Raw genomic sequence first — 18,782 nt, 5'->3', positions numbered from 1 at the left:
AACTGCGCAAGCGTAGGTTGCGTCACTAGGTCAGCGTTGGGAGTCATGATGGCGGTGGCGTGCGGACCAGGGAGTGCGGGAGGTGGCGGAGCGGCGGAAACGGGAGACGGGGCTGCGACTGCGGTCGTGGAAGGGAACGATGGGCCGTCAGTGGTTGCAGTAGGCGGCGGAGCCGCGCCATGCAGCAGCTCGGAAGCGGGAGGCTGCGGTGGGGAAGGCACGGCTTGGCCAGGGGCCGCGGTGGCGAGCGGAGGCGGCAGGAGCGGGAAGGCGACCACGGGCGGCGGCGGGGCAGCCTCGTCAGCAGGAGATGATCCTTGGGTGGCGGGAGGCAGGAGGAGCGGCATGGAGGCGGCAGGAATCTGCTGCGGGGGGGCCATGGCGAGCGGTGGGCTAGTCGGCGGCTGGACCGCGGCGTGCATCCGCTGGGAGCTCGTAAGCTGGGCTGGGGTGGCTGCCGCCCCGGCGGACAGGGGCGGCGCTAACGGGAGACTGGGCTGGAGCGGCGGCAGGCACGGGAGGGGCTGCAGCCACCGGTTTAGCCGCCGCGGCGCCGGTACGGGACGGCTTGGGGAACTGGGGCGCCCCGGTGCCAGCGCAAGCGGCGCTGCGCTGAGACAGCGGCATTGCGCCGAAACGCCGGCAGGGACGGGGTCAGCCATGGGCGTCTGCTCTGCCGCGGGGACCGCGGGCAGCTCGGAGTGTGCTGCATGCGCTTGAACGGCGGGATAGGGGGGCAGGGTTCCCGCGGTAACGTGCAGAAGGGACGCTGGGGACGCCAGCGCGTCCGCGGCGGAGGCGGACGGGGCTTGGACCACCACCGGCGCTGGGTCGGCAGGGGCGAGGGGGACTTGGGCGGGAAGAGCGGCTGCACTCGCGGGTGGCTGGGGGGAGGCGGCGGGCCCAGCGGGGGCAGGGAGGGGTGGGGCCGCAGTGACGCTGGTGGGCGGGCTCGTAGAGGCGGGGTTAGGGGGCGGGGCCGCGAGGATGGCAAAACCGGGGTTGGGGACCGCGGTAGCAGGGACCAACGGGATGGCAAAGGCGGGGATGGTGGGAGGGGCCGGGGGGACGGGTGTTGGAACCGCGAGGGCGGGGGGCGGGGAGGCAGGGGGGAGCAAGACCGCGGGTACCGGAGCCGAGGGGTCCGACGGGGAGGTGGGGGTCGTATCTTGTTCTAGACTCGCGGCGGGAGAAGAGCTCGGGCGGGCGACCGCTGCGGGCATCTCCCGTGCAGCAAACAACTCAACCAGCGCCCTGCAAGCTGGGACCAGCTCCGCGGCAGCCATATCCCGGCGTGAAATACTATTAAAGAGCTTAATTCCAACTGTGTCCCAAAAGTCTCTGGTAAAGACGGCTGAACGGTCAGCATTTGGGAAATTAATTAAAGTCCATTCTAAGAGGTTTTTTAACTCCTGTTTCGGTAATTGACTTGGCATAGAACTCAATAAATGCTTTAGTTGCTTATAGAGATCTCTGTCGTGGGCAGAGTGAGTTTGTCCCATTATTAGACCAGTGTGTTACCAACCTCGATGTCGCAGAAGCAGTGTCCTCAATCAGAGCTCCGTCGCGGGGGGCTGGCCAGGCACTCCAGTCGGGGCTCAGGACGCTGCGTTCAGGTCCCTCCTCAGAGCTCCGGTTTTAGGCGTTGCTTGGCAACGACTTTCCGTGCTCGGGACCTCGCAGGTAGGTCTGCACTCACAGCTCCAGTGCGGGCGGTGCTTTGCAGCGCTCGCCTGAGCTCACAGCTCGTGGCAAAGTCCCTCCTTAGAGCTCCGGTCAGCGCTGCTCAGCAACGTCTCCGTGCTCGAGGGATGCCACGGCAAACTTCCTCAAAGAGCTCCAGATAGCTGCTGCGCGGCAGCGGCCACCCGTGCTCGAGGACCGCCAGGCAATTTCCTCCGAGAGCTCCAGGTAATCGCTACGTAGTAACGACTCCCCGTGCTCGAGGTTTGCCTCGGCAAAATTTAAGAGCTCCGGCTTTCACGCTGCGCAGCAACGGTACGCCGTGCTCACGACACTTTTAAGGCGGCTATAACTGGTCTTTAGTTACCGTGCATGGAGAAGTCTCCCACAGGTGGAAAAGCTGAACTGGCCCTTTAAACACGTCTGGGCGCCAATCTGTAGGCGAGACTGGGGGTTGCACGGCCGGGACGGACGGAGACGAGAGATCTCTGAAGCCAAGTCGTGGAACTAGCGGTTTATTGCAAAGGGCGTGGGTACAGGGCCCTGCTGGGAGCTGCCAGCTGCAGCTCGGAGCAGGCCCGAGAGAAGAGAGAGGATGAGAGGGTAAGAACGTAAAAGGCAAGAGCTAAGAGCATAGAAAAGTAAGAGCAAGAGCAAAAGCAAGAGAGCAAGAGAGCGAAGTTCTCGTTACAATACAATAAATCATCTTCTGTGTTGAATATTCTGATTCTTGCTAACCAATCTAGTAGAGCATACAAATCTTATAGCATTTACATACAGCCTATAAGAATCACTACATTACCATATTGTGGTACATTTTAAACCCTAAATCTACTCTTCGGACCCCTTCTGCCAAGCTGGCAGGGTCTGCTCTGACCCTTGGACCTGCCTGCTTGCAGAGGGTATTGTTTCATCAAGAGGGGATTACCTTCATCCGGCCACACCATTGTTTTCCCGTTGTTCAGTAACTAAGGGATGTCAAAGCTTGCTTTCATTTCAATCTCGCTTATAGTTTCTATATTCTCAAAATCTTTTGCCAGGCAATCATATTTGTAAGGCTTTCCTGTTTCATCTTCCCCAACATCTCCCCCGTTCTGATGAACAACTAAAATACTTGATACTGTCTTACTCGTAATTTTTTGCACACACTGAAGTATACAGGGTACTGCTACTAAAACTACAATTATTACTATTAGAATATTCAAGCTCCTTTCTTGCAGGCAGAACAGTAACTCAGTGCTTGTGCACCCCTTTTGACTTCTGGGCAATTCCTCCTGAAATGGCCAGGCTGTTTACAGAAGTTGCAAGGTCCTGAAGTTACAGCAGCCTGCATAACAGCCATAGTGTTGCCTTGTTGCCGAGAGTTGAGATGCAAGGCAGCTAGGATTTCAGTAAGTTTTTGGTCCCGTGCTTCTGCTTGTGCTGCCTGTGCAGCTGCTTGCGCTGTTTGAGCTGTAAGAGCCCTTTCAATTTTTTCTCCTAGAGTTTTTCCAAGTTCATTTGCCTGAATAGTTGCCACTTGCTGTGGACTTCCAATTTTATTACAGGCATCAATCATTTCAGGCACTGTGGGTTTTTCTTTTCCTAGGGCTTTGATAACTCTTTTACATTCTGCATTGGCATTATTTTCAACAATGTCCCGTATCATTATTGGGCGAGCTATATCATCACCACATTGCCTTTCTGCTGCTTGGATTACCCGGTCCACAAATGTGGTAAATGGTTCGGACAACTCTTGGCTAATGAGATTATAGGCTTTTTCAAAACTTCCTGCAGGCTGAATTTGCAAAAAGGCTCTGCGAGCCATCTTTTTAATGTCATCTAACGCTGTTTTGGGTAAATTCACTTGATTATCATTCTGATCATCAGGAGGGTCACCAGTCAGCTTAGACATGACAAGGGTACGAAGGTCTGCATCAGTACTTTGTCTATAAGTGGCTAGTACCCCTGTAAGCAGTCTTTTCCATTTGAGTTCCCATAGCATATATTGTGAGTCTGTGAGAATTATACTAGCGAGATTCTTACAGTCATTTGGTGTGAGTGTATGTCCTTCCAGGGTACTTTTAAGCAGTTGCTTAAAATATGGGGAGCAGATACCACTATCCCTTATTGCTTTTCGCAATTCTTTTATCTCATGAGGTGGGATAGCCACCCATGTTCTAGGACCACCAGCTTGCTGGCTGAATAGCACAGGCATAGCTAAAGGATTTAAACTTTCTTCTTTGCAAATCTGGCGTCTGACTTCATGCCAGTCTGTTAGTTGAAAATTATCAAAAGATTTTTGTGAGTTTTCTAATTTTTGGATTAATGCTAGCGGATTTTCAGGGTTTAGTGTCTCATTTTGGGTTGAGAAATCTGTCCCAAACACTGGGGGGACTTTGGAGCTATTTGGGAACGGTTCTTTTTCGAAATTCTTTTGTGAACCCATCAGAGGGTTGACATTTCCAGGGGCAAAATAATTTTCTGTCTGTCCTGGATTTATTAAAGCAGCTGTCATATTCCACCCTCCCCCTCCTCGTTGCACGGTTTGTGTGCATGGATGTGGCTGTGCGCACGAATCGTGATACAAGGTAGTGCCACTCGGTGCTGGGAGAGTAGAAGGCGAAAACGGAGTTGGGTGTTCGAGGAGATGCGGTCGTGATGCGGTGCTGCTTTGTTCGGCTGCGGGATGCGGCGGCGGAGGCAGGGAGGCAGGCGGCGGAGGTGCAGGACGTGGCAGCGGAGGCATATCAGGCATCGGTTGTGCAGGGTTGCGCGCTGCGGTGGGGGTCTCTCAGTGATGTGGCTGTGCCCGCGTCCTCAAGGTCCGGCAGAGGGAGCGACGCGGAAGGATACAAGCAAGGTGCTGCAGGCTCAAGCTGCTGTGGTGCCGTCTGTAGATCCGGCGGCGGCGGGGCCGTGGAGATGGAAATGTTGCGTGCGGCTGATCCCGGAAGCAGCGCTGTGCTTGGATGAGGCGGCGCGGGGTGATATTGCTGGTGCGGGTGTTGTAGCAACTGCGCAAGCGTAGGTTGCGTCACTAGGTCAGCGTTGGGAGTCATGATGGCGGTGGCGTGCGGACCAGGGAGTGCGGGAGGTGGCGGAGCGGCGGAAACGGGAGACGGGGCTGCGACTGCGGTCGTGGAAGGGAACGATGGGCCGTCAGTGGTTGCAGTAGGCGGCGGAGCCGCGCCATGCAGCAGCTCGGAAGCGGGAGGCTGCGGTGGGGAAGGCACGGCTTGGCCAGGGGCCGCGGTGGCGAGCGGAGGCGGCAGGAGCGGGAAGGCGACCACGGGCGGCGGCGGGGCAGCCTCGTCAGCAGGAGATGATCCTTGGGTGGCGGGAGGCAGGAGGAGCGGCATGGAGGCGGCAGGAATCTGCTGCGGGGGGGCCATGGCGAGCGGTGGGCTAGTCGGCGGCTGGACCGCGGCGTGCATCCGCTGGGAGCTCGTAAGCTGGGCTGGGGTGGCTGCCGCCCCGGCGGACAGGGGCGGCGCTAACGGGAGACTGGGCTGGAGCGGCGGCAGGCACGGGAGGGGCTGCAGCCACCGGTTTAGCCGCCGCGGCGCCGGTACGGGACGGCTTGGGGAACTGGGGCGCCCCGGTGCCAGCGCAAGCGGCGCTGCGCTGAGACAGCGGCATTGCGCCGAAACGCCGGCAGGGACGGGGTCAGCCATGGGCGTCTGCTCTGCCGCGGGGACCGCGGGCAGCTCGGAGTGTGCTGCATGCGCTTGAACGGCGGGATAGGGGGGCAGGGTTCCCGCGGTAACGTGCAGAAGGGACGCTGGGGACGCCAGCGCGTCCGCGGCGGAGGCGGACGGGGCTTGGACCACCACCGGCGCTGGGTCGGCAGGGGCGAGGGGGACTTGGGCGGGAAGAGCGGCTGCACTCGCGGGTGGCTGGGGGGAGGCGGCGGGCCCAGCGGGGGCAGGGAGGGGTGGGGCCGCAGTGACGCTGGTGGGCGGGCTCGTAGAGGCGGGGTTAGGGGGCGGGGCCGCGAGGATGGCAAAACCGGGGTTGGGGACCGCGGTAGCAGGGACCAACGGGATGGCAAAGGCGGGGATGGTGGGAGGGGCCGGGGGGACGGGTGTTGGAACCGCGAGGGCGGGGGGCGGGGAGGCAGGGGGGAGCAAGACCGCGGGTACCGGAGCCGAGGGGTCCGACGGGGAGGTGGGGGTCGTATCTTGTTCTAGACTCGCGGCGGGAGAAGAGCTCGGGCGGGCGACCGCTGCGGGCATCTCCCGTGCAGCAAACAACTCAACCAGCGCCCTGCAAGCTGGGACCAGCTCCGCGGCAGCCATATCCCGGCGTGAAATACTATTAAAGAGCTTAATTCCAACTGTGTCCCAAAAGTCTCTGGTAAAGACGGCTGAACGGTCAGCATTTGGGAAATTAATTAAAGTCCATTCTAAGAGGTTTTTTAACTCCTGTTTCGGTAATTGACTTGGCATAGAACTCAATAAATGCTTTAGTTGCTTATAGAGATCTCTGTCGTGGGCAGAGTGAGTTTGTCCCATTATTAGACCAGTGTGTTACCAACCTCGATGTCGCAGAAGCAGTGTCCTCAATCAGAGCTCCGTCGCGGGGGGCTGGCCAGGCACTCCAGTCGGGGCTCAGGACGCTGCGTTCAGGTCCCTCCTCAGAGCTCCGGTTTTAGGCGTTGCTTGGCAACGACTTTCCGTGCTCGGGACCTCGCAGGTAGGTCTGCACTCACAGCTCCAGTGCGGGCGGTGCTTTGCAGCGCTCGCCTGAGCTCACAGCTCGTGGCAAAGTCCCTCCTTAGAGCTCCGGTCAGCGCTGCTCAGCAACGTCTCCGTGCTCGAGGGATGCCACGGCAAACTTCCTCAAAGAGCTCCAGATAGCTGCTGCGCGGCAGCGGCCACCCGTGCTCGAGGACCGCCAGGCAATTTCCTCCGAGAGCTCCAGGTAATCGCTACGTAGTAACGACTCCCCGTGCTCGAGGTTTGCCTCGGCAAAATTTAAGAGCTCCGGCTTTCACGCTGCGCAGCAACGGTACGCCGTGCTCACGACACTTTTAAGGCGGCTATAACTGGTCTTTAGTTACCGTGCATGGAGAAGTCTCCCACAGGTGGAAAAGCTGAACTGGCCCTTTAAACACGTCTGGGCGCCAATCTGTAGGCGAGACTGGGGGTTGCACGGCCGGGACGGACGGAGACGAGAGATCTCTGAAGCCAAGTCGTGGAACTAGCGGTTTATTGCAAAGGGCGTGGGTACAGGGCCCTGCTGGGAGCTGCCAGCTGCAGCTCGGAGCAGGCCCGAGAGAAGAGAGAGGATGAGAGGGTAATAACGTAAAAGGCAAGAGCTAAGAGCATAGAAAAGTAAGAGCAAGAGCAAAAGCAAGAGAGCAAGAGAGCGAAGTTCTCGTTACAATACAATAAATCATCTTCTGTGTTGAATATTCTGATTCTTGCTAACCAATCTAGTAGAGCATACAAATCTTATAGCATTTACATACAGCCTATAAGAATCACTACATTACCATATTGTGGTACATTTTAAACCCTAAATCTACTCTTCGGACCCCTTCTGCCAAGCTGGCAGGGTCTGCTCTGACCCTTGGACCTGCCTGCTTGCAGAGGGTATTGTTTCATCAAGAGGGGATTACCTTCATCCGGCCACACCATTGTTTTCCCGTTGTTCAGTAACTAAGGGATGTCAAAGCTTGCTTTCATTTCAATCTCGCTTATAGTTTCTATATTCTCAAAATCTTTTGCCAGGCAATCATATTTGTAAGGCTTTCCTGTTTCATCTTCCCCAACAGTTATCAGAAACTACACTTACTCCCCCGCATCCTGCTCCTAGACTGTGCTGTCAGCAAACAGACAGCAGGACAGAACTCTCCTTTGCTTTTAGTTAGTTTTTAACTAGCTGAAGCAGAGAAGTTCCCTGGACTGCAATTTTTCTTTTTCTTTAAACCTATTTAAACCTACTCTAGACTAAACACCCAGAAAAACACCAAGAGTTCACAACTGTAGCCCACTGGGCTGGGCCTGGGCCATGGCATTTCCAGAACCGAAGGAATTAATAAGAGACTAAGTAAACTGAGCTACAACCCATGAAGGAGACTTTTCTGAGTTTATCATCTCCTTTGGAGAAGCAAGAAGTTTTACTGTTTAATATTTTTTTTTTTTTGTACTGATGAATACTTTGCCTGTTAAATAAACATTTTTTTCCACTTTTCTCCAAAGAAATCTTTCTTCCAAACCAGTTAAAGAAAAAAAAACACTTAAATTTATTTTTCTAAAAGAAACCCCTTTAAAAGTTTTTCTCTCAAAATTACCCTAAACCAGAACAACATGTAATTATGTAAGCATGGTATGCTTGTCTTCCATTTCCTAGAAATACTACCTTACAAATAGTTTAATTACCTGTAATTTATTATGAGAAATTAATCACTTTCCTATACCTACTGACAATGGTTTGAAACTATAAGCTACCCTGTGCTCCTCCAACAGTGAGGAAGAAGTCCGAAATAACAAGCTTTACTCTTTCCTTTGTTTTTTCCTCTTTTCATGCTCTCGAGGCTTGCAAACCCTTCTAACTCCCTCTCTCCACAGTGATGTAACTTTCTATCACTCTTACCTACCTAGGTCAATGTTACATCCTCTGAACATGTAATTTTATCAACATCCAATAGACACAAAGTCTGATTTAAAGTTTGGACATGCAAAAATATATAAATACTTAATTGTGAGATTCAGTGACCCAAAAATTAGTAAATCTGAATGCAGGCCAAGGTTTGGATTTCAAGTTTACCCTATGTTTATAGGTGATCACAACCAATAAAGTTTGTGAGGAAAACAACAAACCTTCAGGCAGACCACAAAGAGATTTTATCCCATATACAACAAATCCCTTCCTGTCTCAATTGACTAGAAAATATGTTTTAATATTATATCTTTGTATACTATAGAGATTCCTTTACTTTTAGTAAATACTGTTTATAAACATTCAAAATTGTAGAATTTTAAATCAGTAAAACTCACAAGAAATAGAAATTCTTTATACTATAATCTCACCAAAAAAAATCCACCATCAAGCACAGAACTTTTCCATTTCTTTTAAAACTGAATTATCACTGCAGACAATTCATTATCAGATAACCTGTTAAAATAGAAGTAGCCAACTAGTGCCTAATAGTTGTTTAGGTAACAAAGTATAAGTAGCCAATAGCCAATGAACGCAAAAGATAGATAAGACAGGAGTGCAAGGTTAAAAAAAACAAATGGCTGCTTGTGATGCCTACACCTGCTATGAGTGAGTGAACAGTACTTTGGTTCAGGCATCATCAACAACTAGGCCTAACTGAAATCATCCTTGATGTGCAGACCTTGAAAATTGTGCTAGGCGATATCTTCTCAGGAACTAAGGAGTCTGTCAGGAGCTAACAACACTAACCTGAGCTGGAACTAGACAAAACTAAAACTGCTACAACTGCACTCCTGCACATACGCCAAAGGGGGGGGGGGTTGACTACAAGTCAATCACTTTATGTTATAAATATATGTAGCCCCCTTAAATCCATTGAGCTTGCTTGTATGGCAGCAGGCTACACGGCGATCGCCTCCTTGAGCAGAGGGATGCTTCTTAAGATTACTCCTTGCAGGTGAGACCCCTTATCCAGCATCTGATACCTCTAACGAGGTAAGCAACATTTTGCATTAGGCCTAAAAGGATATTGTATGTTAGCAACATTTATATATCTAGCTAGAGCTTACTTATTAAAAGTCTAGTAAGTAGTGTTTGACTGCTATCAAAATCACTGTCTAAATTGTTAAATCATTTAAATATTTTTCAAATCACTCTCAAATTGCCATTCAATTATTGCTTAATCATCATTTGTTGTTTACTTTTCATTAAGTCATCAATAACTATAATTTAATAATCGTTTAATGATTAGTAGAACCCCTTTAGTTTACTCCACAACGATGACTTCTTTTAATAATTTACTTGTGACACCACTGCACATGCAAGTTTAAATGGAAATGTTAACTAGGAGCGGAGGCGTCTGTTATTAGGACAAGTGGATGGGGAGAGGCTTTGTTTCCTCTGCGCGCAGCTCCATCCTTTTTCTGTGGACAGGGTGAGGCCGCGCGAGCCAGTTGTCACTGCTCTGGACACCGCTCTTTCCGTGATTCCCCATTCCCCTGGAGAACAGACGACATTCTCTGATAACGCGCGGAACCTCTGTCCATTCCTGTATAGTCCCTAGTCTCAGGGAGGGGGAGGTTGGTGACTCCACAGGCAAAGGCGACGGTACTGTGAGTCGCTTCACATGTCTTTCGTGCTCTCTTTCCGCTTATGTAGGACCGCGCTGGCGTGTAGGCCTCAGCAACAGCCAGAAGGAGGCGGAGCTGACGCGAGCGAACCAGCTGGTTCAGATTCTCTCCTTCATCCACCCTTCTTCCTCAATTATTTCTTTTTTGCGTCTTCTTTTCGTCTTTCTCCTGTGCGCTGCGTGTCTCATTCCGTGCTGCAGCCGCAGAAGGAAAGTGGTGGTGGCACGGCCAGCTTCTTGCCCTTCGCTCTCCCCGAAACAGTCTGAAGCCATCTACAGCGCCTCCGACATCGACAGTGGGGTTTCTGCTCCGCCCCCTTCCAGGAGCAGGTACGCGGGCGCTGAAGGGTGGCTGCAGGAGAATGTGGACTTGATTTTTGAGAGCTATTAGCGCGGTGGCGTTGTGCGCAGAGGAGCGCCGCGGGGGGTGCTTGGGCCTCCCCGGGGCGCTTTTGCTGCCTTCCGCGAGGCGAGGGCTGGCAGGACGTCTATCGGTTTTCCCGGCGGACTCTGTCACTGATGCGGCGGGAGGCCGGGGGCTAGGATGGCACACACACTACTACTCCCTCCTTAGTTGGGGCAGACAGGGAGCGAGACAATGAGGCTTCCTCAGTCCTCGCTAGGAGAGGAGCTGGGTTTGTTTGTTTTTTCTCCCTAGACCGGTAGCCTCCACGTCTTTTGTGTTTTGGTGTCGGGAGGGGGTGGGGCGAGGCGGGTGTGTGGAGGCGATGGCGACTAAAAAATACCACGCTTTCAGCACTTGGCGGTGCCGCCCTTTTTGTCTGGATTATCGAGCTGCATTTAATTATCATTGGGAAATGCCTGGGTTTGATACGCGTTCTTTGAATATACTTCGTCTTTTTGCTTCACCTAGATTACTGTTAGAGAGGTGTATGCCTGAAATATCCTTGCTGCGGTTTTTTGTTTTGAGTTTGGTTTTTTTATGGTCCATTTTCTAGCTGAGGATATTCAGGTAAATAAGTATTTATTTAACCAGCCAGTTTAGGTTTTATTATTGATTTAACATTAGTTAGTATTCGTATTCCCTTTATTATATTAAGTAATTAAGTTAATCTACTACCTAAAGGGGGTCTACAATAAAGTAGGAGAGGGATTTTTTTACAAGGGTGTGTAGTGATAAGAAAAGGGGGAATGGCTTTTAACTAAAAGAGGGTAGGATTAGATATTAGGAAGAAATTATTTTCTATAAGGGTGGTGTGACACTGGAACAGGTTGCCCAGAGAAGTTGTGGATTCCCAATCCTTGAAAGTGTTCAAGTCCAGGCTGGATGGGGCCCTGAGCAACTTGATCTAATGAAAGATTCCCTGCCTGTAGCAGGGGGTTGCAACTAGATCATTTTTAAGGTCCTTTCCAACACAAACCATTCCAGGAGTCTGTGAAGTATTAGGGTAACTTGAAATGCTTTTATTATGTATTTCACATAGTTCATAAGTTGTAGTTTCTTGGAAGTGCACTTGGTGCACACAAAAGCTTAATTATATTTGCCACTCAAATAATCTAAATATCTGCTGTTATTAGAATTGACTTATGCCTCAGTTTAGTTGTAATTTGGAATTAAAAGATGTCTTAGTTATGAGACTGTTAACTTTAATAGTAACAAAGTATTTATGTTCACCTTTTAGTTTGTCTGGGTAAATTTGCCAGTAACTATGAATGTCAGTGGTGTAAATTACTGTTTGAGTTAACACACTGAATTAAAAAGCTCCTTTTTATTGGGAGGTCAGGGCTAAACAGGGACATCTCTTCAAGTGTTAAGACTCTTTTTGGAGGTAAGAGAGATCATTTTAGTTTTTGTAAAGGTTTGGTTGCAACCAGTCAACCAAATGATTGGGGAATGTAAGGTCGTGAGAGTCTAATATGTTAGGTCTCTGATCATAGCCAGTTTTTTGTTCTTGCTGTGAAATAGAGATGAAAATGTCTGAGGTGACTACCTCATGATGCTGCATTTTCTTGATTGAAGTATCTGCACTCCCTTTTCCTCCAGAAAAGAAGCTGTAGTTGTGTAAATTGAATTTCATGTTTTCCTCTTATAGTAGGTGTATGCTTGGCTGCTTCAGTTCTGTGAGGTTGTAGGAGTTGGCAGTTTTCAGAGATATAAATAGAAGCTGTTTTCAGAGGCCCCTGTTGACAAGGTTTTGTGTCTGAGCTTTTAGATTAGTCTGTCACACTGCAGCCTTGTGACAGGCAGAAGCTAATGTGCTCAACCATTTGATCCAATTATTAAGAATTTTTAGAGGTGCCTCTGCCCAAATTAAGGTGCAAATGAGAGCATAGGCTGAAGTCAATAGTATGGATTTTATTTAATAGTAAATGTGAGAGAGAGAGCTAGAAAGAAATATAAAAAGGTGTGGGGGGAGAGAGAGTGACAGATTAAGTAGAAAACTTCACTCTGGATCCCGACGGTGTCCTGTTGATCCTTCTTGTCTTCTCAGTGGTGAGGGTCCAGCAAAACATAGAGTTCAATGGATTAATATACATTTGGGCCAGGTGAGAATGCCTAGGTACCTCCCCTGGGGAGGGCAAGTTTGACACTGTGTCTTGTAACAGACTCTGGATCTGTTGCAATGCTTTGCATCATGTGCAGTCGTTTGGTGTAAGGCCTCAGGAACCAGTCTGAGGGGCACTTTGGGGGTCTTTGATGGTTTATGATACCTTCTCAGCTGCTTCTCACATGAATGTCCTGTGTGTATGTGGTCTGCCCAGGGTGGGAGGCGTTTACAACTGAGACAGTTTGTGTAAAAGAGGATGAATGTTCACTCCCTCTGACCAGAGGGTATGCCACACACCCAAAAACTCTCCTTCCCCCGTGGTTGGGGGGAGTGTGTGCAAACCTGGCCTCAGCAGATGAGCCTGTGGGCTATGGCCTTCTTCACCCCCCCCCCCCAACCCAGCCCAAGCTGATTTTCAGGACAGCTGTTGTTGGGTTTGGCTTTCTTGTGGATACATTCTTCTCCCTCAGCCTTCTTTACTTCTCCCTAGACCTGAGATAATTGGACAGTAGTGTCACCTTTATCTTATCTCAGGTTCCATTAGGCAGCTTAACTCACAGTCCAAGGTTCCAGTCAGGAGGCATATTCAGGGAGGGGTGGGCTTTGGTGGTCACAGCTTCTTTATACAGTTTTGCCATAATGGGCAAAAAGTTTTTCGTAACAATGTTTAAGCTATTAACCATAACATTTCAGTCTCTCACACCAAGTTTCTGAGAAAAGTTCAGGAAAGCAGATACATAATGGTATTCGCTTGTTTTTCAGGGTAACAGAACTGCATTTGTAAGGCCTTAGGTACATACTGATCTTATAAAAGTTAGTAAGGAAGAATTGCAGAAGTCTGTAATCTGTCTTTTCAGAAAACTTTACTTTTGCTGTTGGTTCAAAATATTTAATGGCATATTTTAGTGTTCTGATTATTAGATTAAACTCTGGGAAGTGTATTATAACCTATACAGGGGATATCTAGACCTTGGAGTGAAAAAGCAAAATTTCTTAAGCATTGAAAAACAACTTAATATTTTTTTTAATAAGCAGCATGTATTTCAGGTAGTGAAGGACTGTGCTGAAAAAGAGCTATAAAGACTCATTTGTAACATGCTCATATCATCATTAATACCTAAAGCTAAAATTAGTAAATGCTGAAAGATTCTAATTTGAGAGTGGAGCAAGTCAAATGAGATTGATGATGATAGTGTGTGTTAGTACTTTTGATAGTGCTTTGAGTGTACCTGCGTGTAATAAGGCCAGAAGTACAGTCTTTATTTGTGTTATAATAACATAGAGCTACAATAAAGATGCATATATTTTTTAAGGTCTTAGATTTTCTGTTGTGTCCACTGATTTGGTGTATGGCTGTAAAACTGCAAACTCTTAAGTGGCATATCAGAATAAGTGCAAGTTTGCTTTGTAGTACTGAAATGAAGGTATAAATTCTTGAAATTCTGTAACCACCAGCAGGCAAGCAGATTGATTTTACTCTTTTCTCCTGCTGTTGAATTACTTTGATCCCAGAAATTTAGATTAACTAGACAAATACTGCTGTCAATTGCAGTTGTCATACTGTTGAGATATACAGTTATAGCTTGTAGTATGGCTTTTTTAAGTTATGAAAAGTATTTCTTTATACACTAGAGTTAATTAATGTTTGGTATGCTTGAGTTCTCATGAGCATCAGCGGACAAATATCCTGTTTTGTGGCTGCCCTTAAAGAGGAAGGCCGTAATCTGGAGTTTTCACTAAAATGTCTAAGTGCTATAGGCAGAACTTTCACTAAATCTAAATTTTTGGATGACGAGCGTGTCCTCAATTTAGTAGATTGCTTGATTATTATAGTCTTAGTTCCCAGTGGCAATAAAACTAGGATTTGGTTGCTATATCAGTTTTTCTACTAGCCTTGTTTTGCAGAGGTCAACTGCCAGTGAAGGTGAAGTATTTTTATTCCTAACTTTTGCAGCTGATGGCAGATATGAGGGTTAGAATTATCTACCTTTGAAAGATGCAGAAGTCTGCCTTTATTTTAAAGACAAAAGATTTAACTGGCTCTTTGGAAATGCATATAGTGTGCAAATGAATGTATGCAACAGTCTAAAATAGTTTTATTTTTCTTGGAAGAGCAAAATTTGGTTAAGCATATTTCAGTAATGCTTTTGGATCATCTGTTTTGAGGGCTTACTGTATGTATGTTGTTGCTAGTTAATATTCAGTATTGGGCTTTGTATGCAATTTAAGCAAAGGTAAAGGTCTTGTTATAGAAACATCTCCTAAAGTTGTAAAATACAGTTTTAAAAAGACTGTTGCCCATCCTTAAGTGATTTTTGTTCTGTTTAACAAATGTATTGTGAAAGTACAAACTGCTAACAATGTTATTAGCATCAGAATGATACAAGATCACCATTACTGAAAAAGTGGAGCAGTTCTTCTGGAGTCTGCAAAGATAAACTGTGCTAATTACCAAAACAATTTAGTAGACTCAGACTTGGTCTTCCTTGTTGTACCGTCTAGCTGTGGTTTGTTTTGGTTTTTTTCTACCCTGTAAGTGCTCAGAGGTTAATAATTTTTTGTTGGCCAGTTAATTAAATTTGGTCATAACCTGCACACATAGTTTGGTTTCTGATAAGTATATTGCTTATCAGTATTACTGTGTGTATTGGGTTTGTGTGGCAGGGTTTTGGTAGCGGGGGGCCATGGAGTGGCTTCTGTGAGAAGCTGCCAGAAGCTTCTGCTATGTCAGAGTCAATGCCAGCTGGCTTTAAGATGGACCTGCTGCTGGCCAATCAGCAATGGTGATAGCACCTCTGTGATAACATATTTAAGAAGGGGGGGGGAAACTGCTGCACAACAGCAGCTGAAAGAGAGGAGTGAGAATGTGTGAGAGAAACAACTCTGCAGGCTCCAAGATCAGTGGAGGAGGTGCTCCAGGTGATGAAGAGGGGGCTGTGACCCTGAGGGAAGCCCATGCTGGAGCAGGTTTGCTGGTAGGACTTGTGACCCCTTGAGGGACCCACGCTGGAGCAGTCTGTTCCTGAAGGACTGCACCTCATGGAAAGAAAAAGTGGAAGGGACCCACACTGAAGCAGTTTGTGAAGAACTGCAGCATGTGGGAAGGACCCACATCAGATACATTCACGAAAGACTGTTCCCTGTGGGAGGAATCCCACATTAGAGCAGGGGAAGAATGTGAGGAGGAAGGAACAGGAGAGACATGTAATGAACTGACTGCTACCCCCATTCCTTGTGATGCTGGGGCATGGAGGGGTGGGGAAATTGAAAAATTGTGAGTAAAGTTTAGCCCAGGAAGAAGGGAAGGGTGTAGGGAAGGTGTTTTAACATTTGATTTTGTTTTCTCATTATCCCACTCAGGTTTAATTGGTAATAACTTAATTTAATTTTTCCCAAGTTGAATCTGTTTTGTTTCTGATGGTAATTGGTGAATGATCTCCCCTCTCCTTATATCAACTCATGAGCCTTTCATTGTATTTTTCTCCACCTGTTCAGTTAAGGAGGGGGAGTGATAGGGCAGCTTGGTGCACACCTGACATCCAGCCAAGGTCAACCCACTAAACTATGATAATGTTTTTTACCTCTCTTAGATGTTCCTGACAATGTTACTTATCAATACAATTGAAGTATTGAATTATATATTAACATCCATATAGCCATCTTTAAAAATGCTGATATCACTTTTTGTGGGCAAGGTAAGCAGACCTACTTTAATTCTATAATCCTGTAACCGATTTTTGTGAAATGCCAGTTCTTAATGCAGTTCTTGGTTTTATTTACAGAATTGAAATGGCTCAGGAGACAAACCAGACCCCAGGGCCCATGCTGTGTAGTACAGGATGTGGATTTTATGGAAATCCTAGAACAAATGGCATGTGTTCTGTTTGCTACAAAGAACATCTTCAGCGACAGCAGAATAGTGGTAGAATCAGCCCAATGGGTAAAGGTTTGAGATGTGGTTTTTTTGTGTGTGACTTGAAAACATAATGTATAGGTGATGAGATATATTCAGGGGATCTTCTGATAGCTACATATTAAAACTATGAATATCAAAGGAGATAATACTTTAAATCACAATAAAAATGCTTTTTTATGTAATGTATTCTGGCCCACTTGGTGTTGCACCTTAAGTTGAATTTTTACTTACTCTCTGCTACAGTTTTGTTTTTATACAATCCTTGTGGTTTGGTCATTAACAATATAGCCTATATTAAGATGCAGTAGAATGAGGAAAGATTTGAAATGGTTCATAACTGTATTAAAATCTGCTTGACTAACTTGTGTTCTATGCTTTGTTTATAATTAACTTCTCAAATTTCTGTTATATAGGGACAGCTAGTGGTTCAAACAGTCCTACCTCAGACTCTCCATCTGTACAGAGAGCAGATGCTAGCTTAAGCAACTGTGAAGGTACTGCTAATAACACATCTGGAAAATCAAGGTAAGATTATAGAATCATTTAAGTTGGAAAAGACCCTTAAGATAATCAAGTCCAACCATTAACCTGACACTGCCCAGTCCACCACTAAACCATGTCCTTAAGTGCCACGTCCACATGGCTTTTAAATACCTCCAGGGATGGGGACTCAACCTCTTCCCTGGGCAGCCTCTTCCAATGCTTGACTACCCTTTCAGTGAAGAATTTTTTTCTAATATCCAATCTAAACCTCTCCTGGCACAACTTGAGGCCATTTCCTCTTGTCCTATCCCTTGTTACTTGAGAGAAGAGATCAACTCCCACCTTGCTACAGCCTCCTTTCAGGTAGTTGTAGAGAGCAATAAGGTCACCCCATAGCCTCCTTTTCTCCAGGCCAAACACCCCCAGCCCCCTCAGCCGTGCCTCATAAGACTTGCTTTCTAGACCCTTTACCAGATGAAGGTATTATTTTGAGGTTTGAATGAACTGTGAGTATATAGCAAGTTAAAGTAACGTTGCCTTATTACAGAGTTTCTGCAGAGGAAAAAGTGACAGTGCACTTTACAGTGCTTTATGAATCTTTATAAATTAGGACTAATTAGTGTTTGGTATTGGACTACTACATTTACAAGGACATTTCTGGTTTATCTGGGGAAATATTTGCTACAGTTTGCCTAGTTTCTTCTAGGGAAGAGACACAGAAGTACAGGTCAAGAGTGTGTATCAATAATAACTGATCGGGTAGTCTGATGGATTTTGACAGTTTAAGCTCTTATGTACTCTAAACTAATGTAATCACCCATTTCACTGTATGTAAACAGAAATGTGCCTGTTGCTGCTTTGCCTGTAATGCAGCAAATGACAGAAATGAGCATTTCAAGAGAGGAGAAAGTATCACCAAAACAAGACATCGAGCCAGGTATGTTTGCAGAGTAACACTGGATACAACTGGCTTAACAGAAGCTGACAATTTATTTACTTTCTCTTAAGTAGGCATCTCTGGGGTGATTGTCTTGAGGAAATGTTAATTATGAATGCTTCTTGAGTATTAATACTCTCAGAATCAAGAAGACTTACTGGTGCCAGAACATAGTTTTCAGACATGTTCAATTTTAGTACATAACTTTTGACATTTGAGGAGCATTTTGGCTATCAAACCTTCATTTTTAAAAATAAGACACTTAAATTGTATCTGGGTGCAAGATGTTCAGTTTTGAAGTCAGTGTTGATTTCTTTACAAAGCCTAGCAGTACAGTTTCTGCTAACTTGTGGCTATCAAAATGGTTTGTTGCATTTGAAGAACAGGGTTCTTAATTCTGTTTTACAGAAGGATGAGAATAGGGCAGAAGGGAATACTTGATTTAAAATACTAACAAAGACTGCTAAAGGGTCTTGGACTAAGTGAGTAATCAGTAGATATAACTAAAATGCTGTTGAGTGGATATGGAGTACTTACAGCATTAATTGCTTTGTAAGAATGTTCAATTTTATAAAGGGAGCAAATTCATTTTTATTATATGGCAGTTTATTCAAATGGATATCTTAATGTACAGGTTTGATATCTATAGATATTGATACTTGTTAATTTTAATAGTTCTGAAAGTCTTAAAGCTGATTTTTAATAGGAAAATGTGTTTGCTACAACTGAAGATAAAATTACTTCTTTTGTGTTGAAAATTCCAGAATGTACCACTCAGCACTGTATACAGGCATCTTTGTTTAGGACTGCTGTTACAGCTACTAGTTAATTGCTCAGGTTTTGTTCACAGATTTTTACAATTTTAGTTGTCATGTTAAGTTAAAATTGTGACATGAAATAAATTACAGTTGCTTTTACTATATTCTTTTTTGGTTATGTACAGACTGAGGAGATTTTTACATGTTTCAGCTTCCT

At 46.7% G+C, this 18,782-nt stretch overlaps 3 protein-coding genes across 5 annotated transcripts in view; 2 read left to right on the top strand and 1 right to left on the bottom strand.

Moving 5' to 3' along the window:
• Window positions 1-345: 345 nt before the first annotated feature.
• LOC127060957 (uncharacterized) lies at window positions 346-1,178 on the top strand. The gene is made up of 2 exons (XM_050986301.1): window positions 346-435; window positions 597-1,178. The coding sequence occupies exons 1-2, from the start codon at window positions 346-348 to the stop codon at window positions 1,176-1,178; spliced, it is 672 nt and encodes a 223-aa protein (XP_050842258.1).
• A 1,702-nt stretch (window positions 1,179-2,880) lies between these two features.
• Window positions 2,881-5,900, bottom strand: LOC108961409 (proteoglycan 4-like). Its single transcript, XM_050986300.1, is given in 3 exon segments — window positions 2,881-4,342; window positions 4,344-4,412; window positions 4,704-5,900. Coding segments are annotated over 3 exon segments (2,724 nt in total). The 3' UTR covers window positions 2,881-2,884.
• Window positions 5,901-9,585: 3,685 nt separating this feature from the next.
• Window positions 9,586-18,782, top strand: part of LOC103812267 (AN1-type zinc finger protein 5-like) — a 33,492-nt gene continuing 24,295 nt past the window's right edge. The window contains exons 1-5 of one of the 3 annotated variants that reach the window (XM_009085284.4): window positions 9,588-10,291; window positions 16,062-16,166; window positions 16,254-16,411; window positions 16,801-16,912; window positions 17,710-17,807. In XM_009085284.4, the coding sequence (XP_009083532.1) occupies window positions 16,261-16,411; window positions 16,801-16,912; window positions 17,710-17,807 (361 nt within the window). In that variant the 5' untranslated portion in view covers window positions 9,588-10,291; window positions 16,062-16,166; window positions 16,254-16,260. Of the gene's footprint in view, window positions 10,292-16,061; window positions 16,167-16,253; window positions 16,418-16,800; window positions 16,913-17,709; window positions 17,808-18,782 lie in introns of all 3 variants that reach the window. The other 2 variants (XM_018908738.3, XM_030235183.2) reach the window with 2 other exon arrangements.

The sequence above is a fragment of the Serinus canaria genome, chromosome W (genome assembly GCF_022539315.1).
Source record: "Serinus canaria isolate serCan28SL12 chromosome W, serCan2020, whole genome shotgun sequence".
NCBI classification, from domain to species: Eukaryota; Metazoa; Chordata; class Aves; order Passeriformes; family Fringillidae; genus Serinus; species Serinus canaria.
The sequence above is the reverse complement of the archived record's forward strand: the minus strand, read 5'-3'. Positions and strand labels throughout refer to the sequence as shown.

What these genes read in the sequence shown, in the direction of transcription:
- LOC127060957 (XM_050986301.1), top strand. Translation starts at nt 346, where the DNA reads ATGGAGGCGGCAGGAATCTGCTGCGGGGGGGCCATGGCGAGCGGTGGG. An exon ending in CGTGCATCCGCTGGGAGCTC is followed by an intron (nt 436 to 596) that starts GTAAGCTGGGCT and finishes CCCCGGTGCCAG; the next exon opens with CGCAAGCGGCGCTGCGCTGA.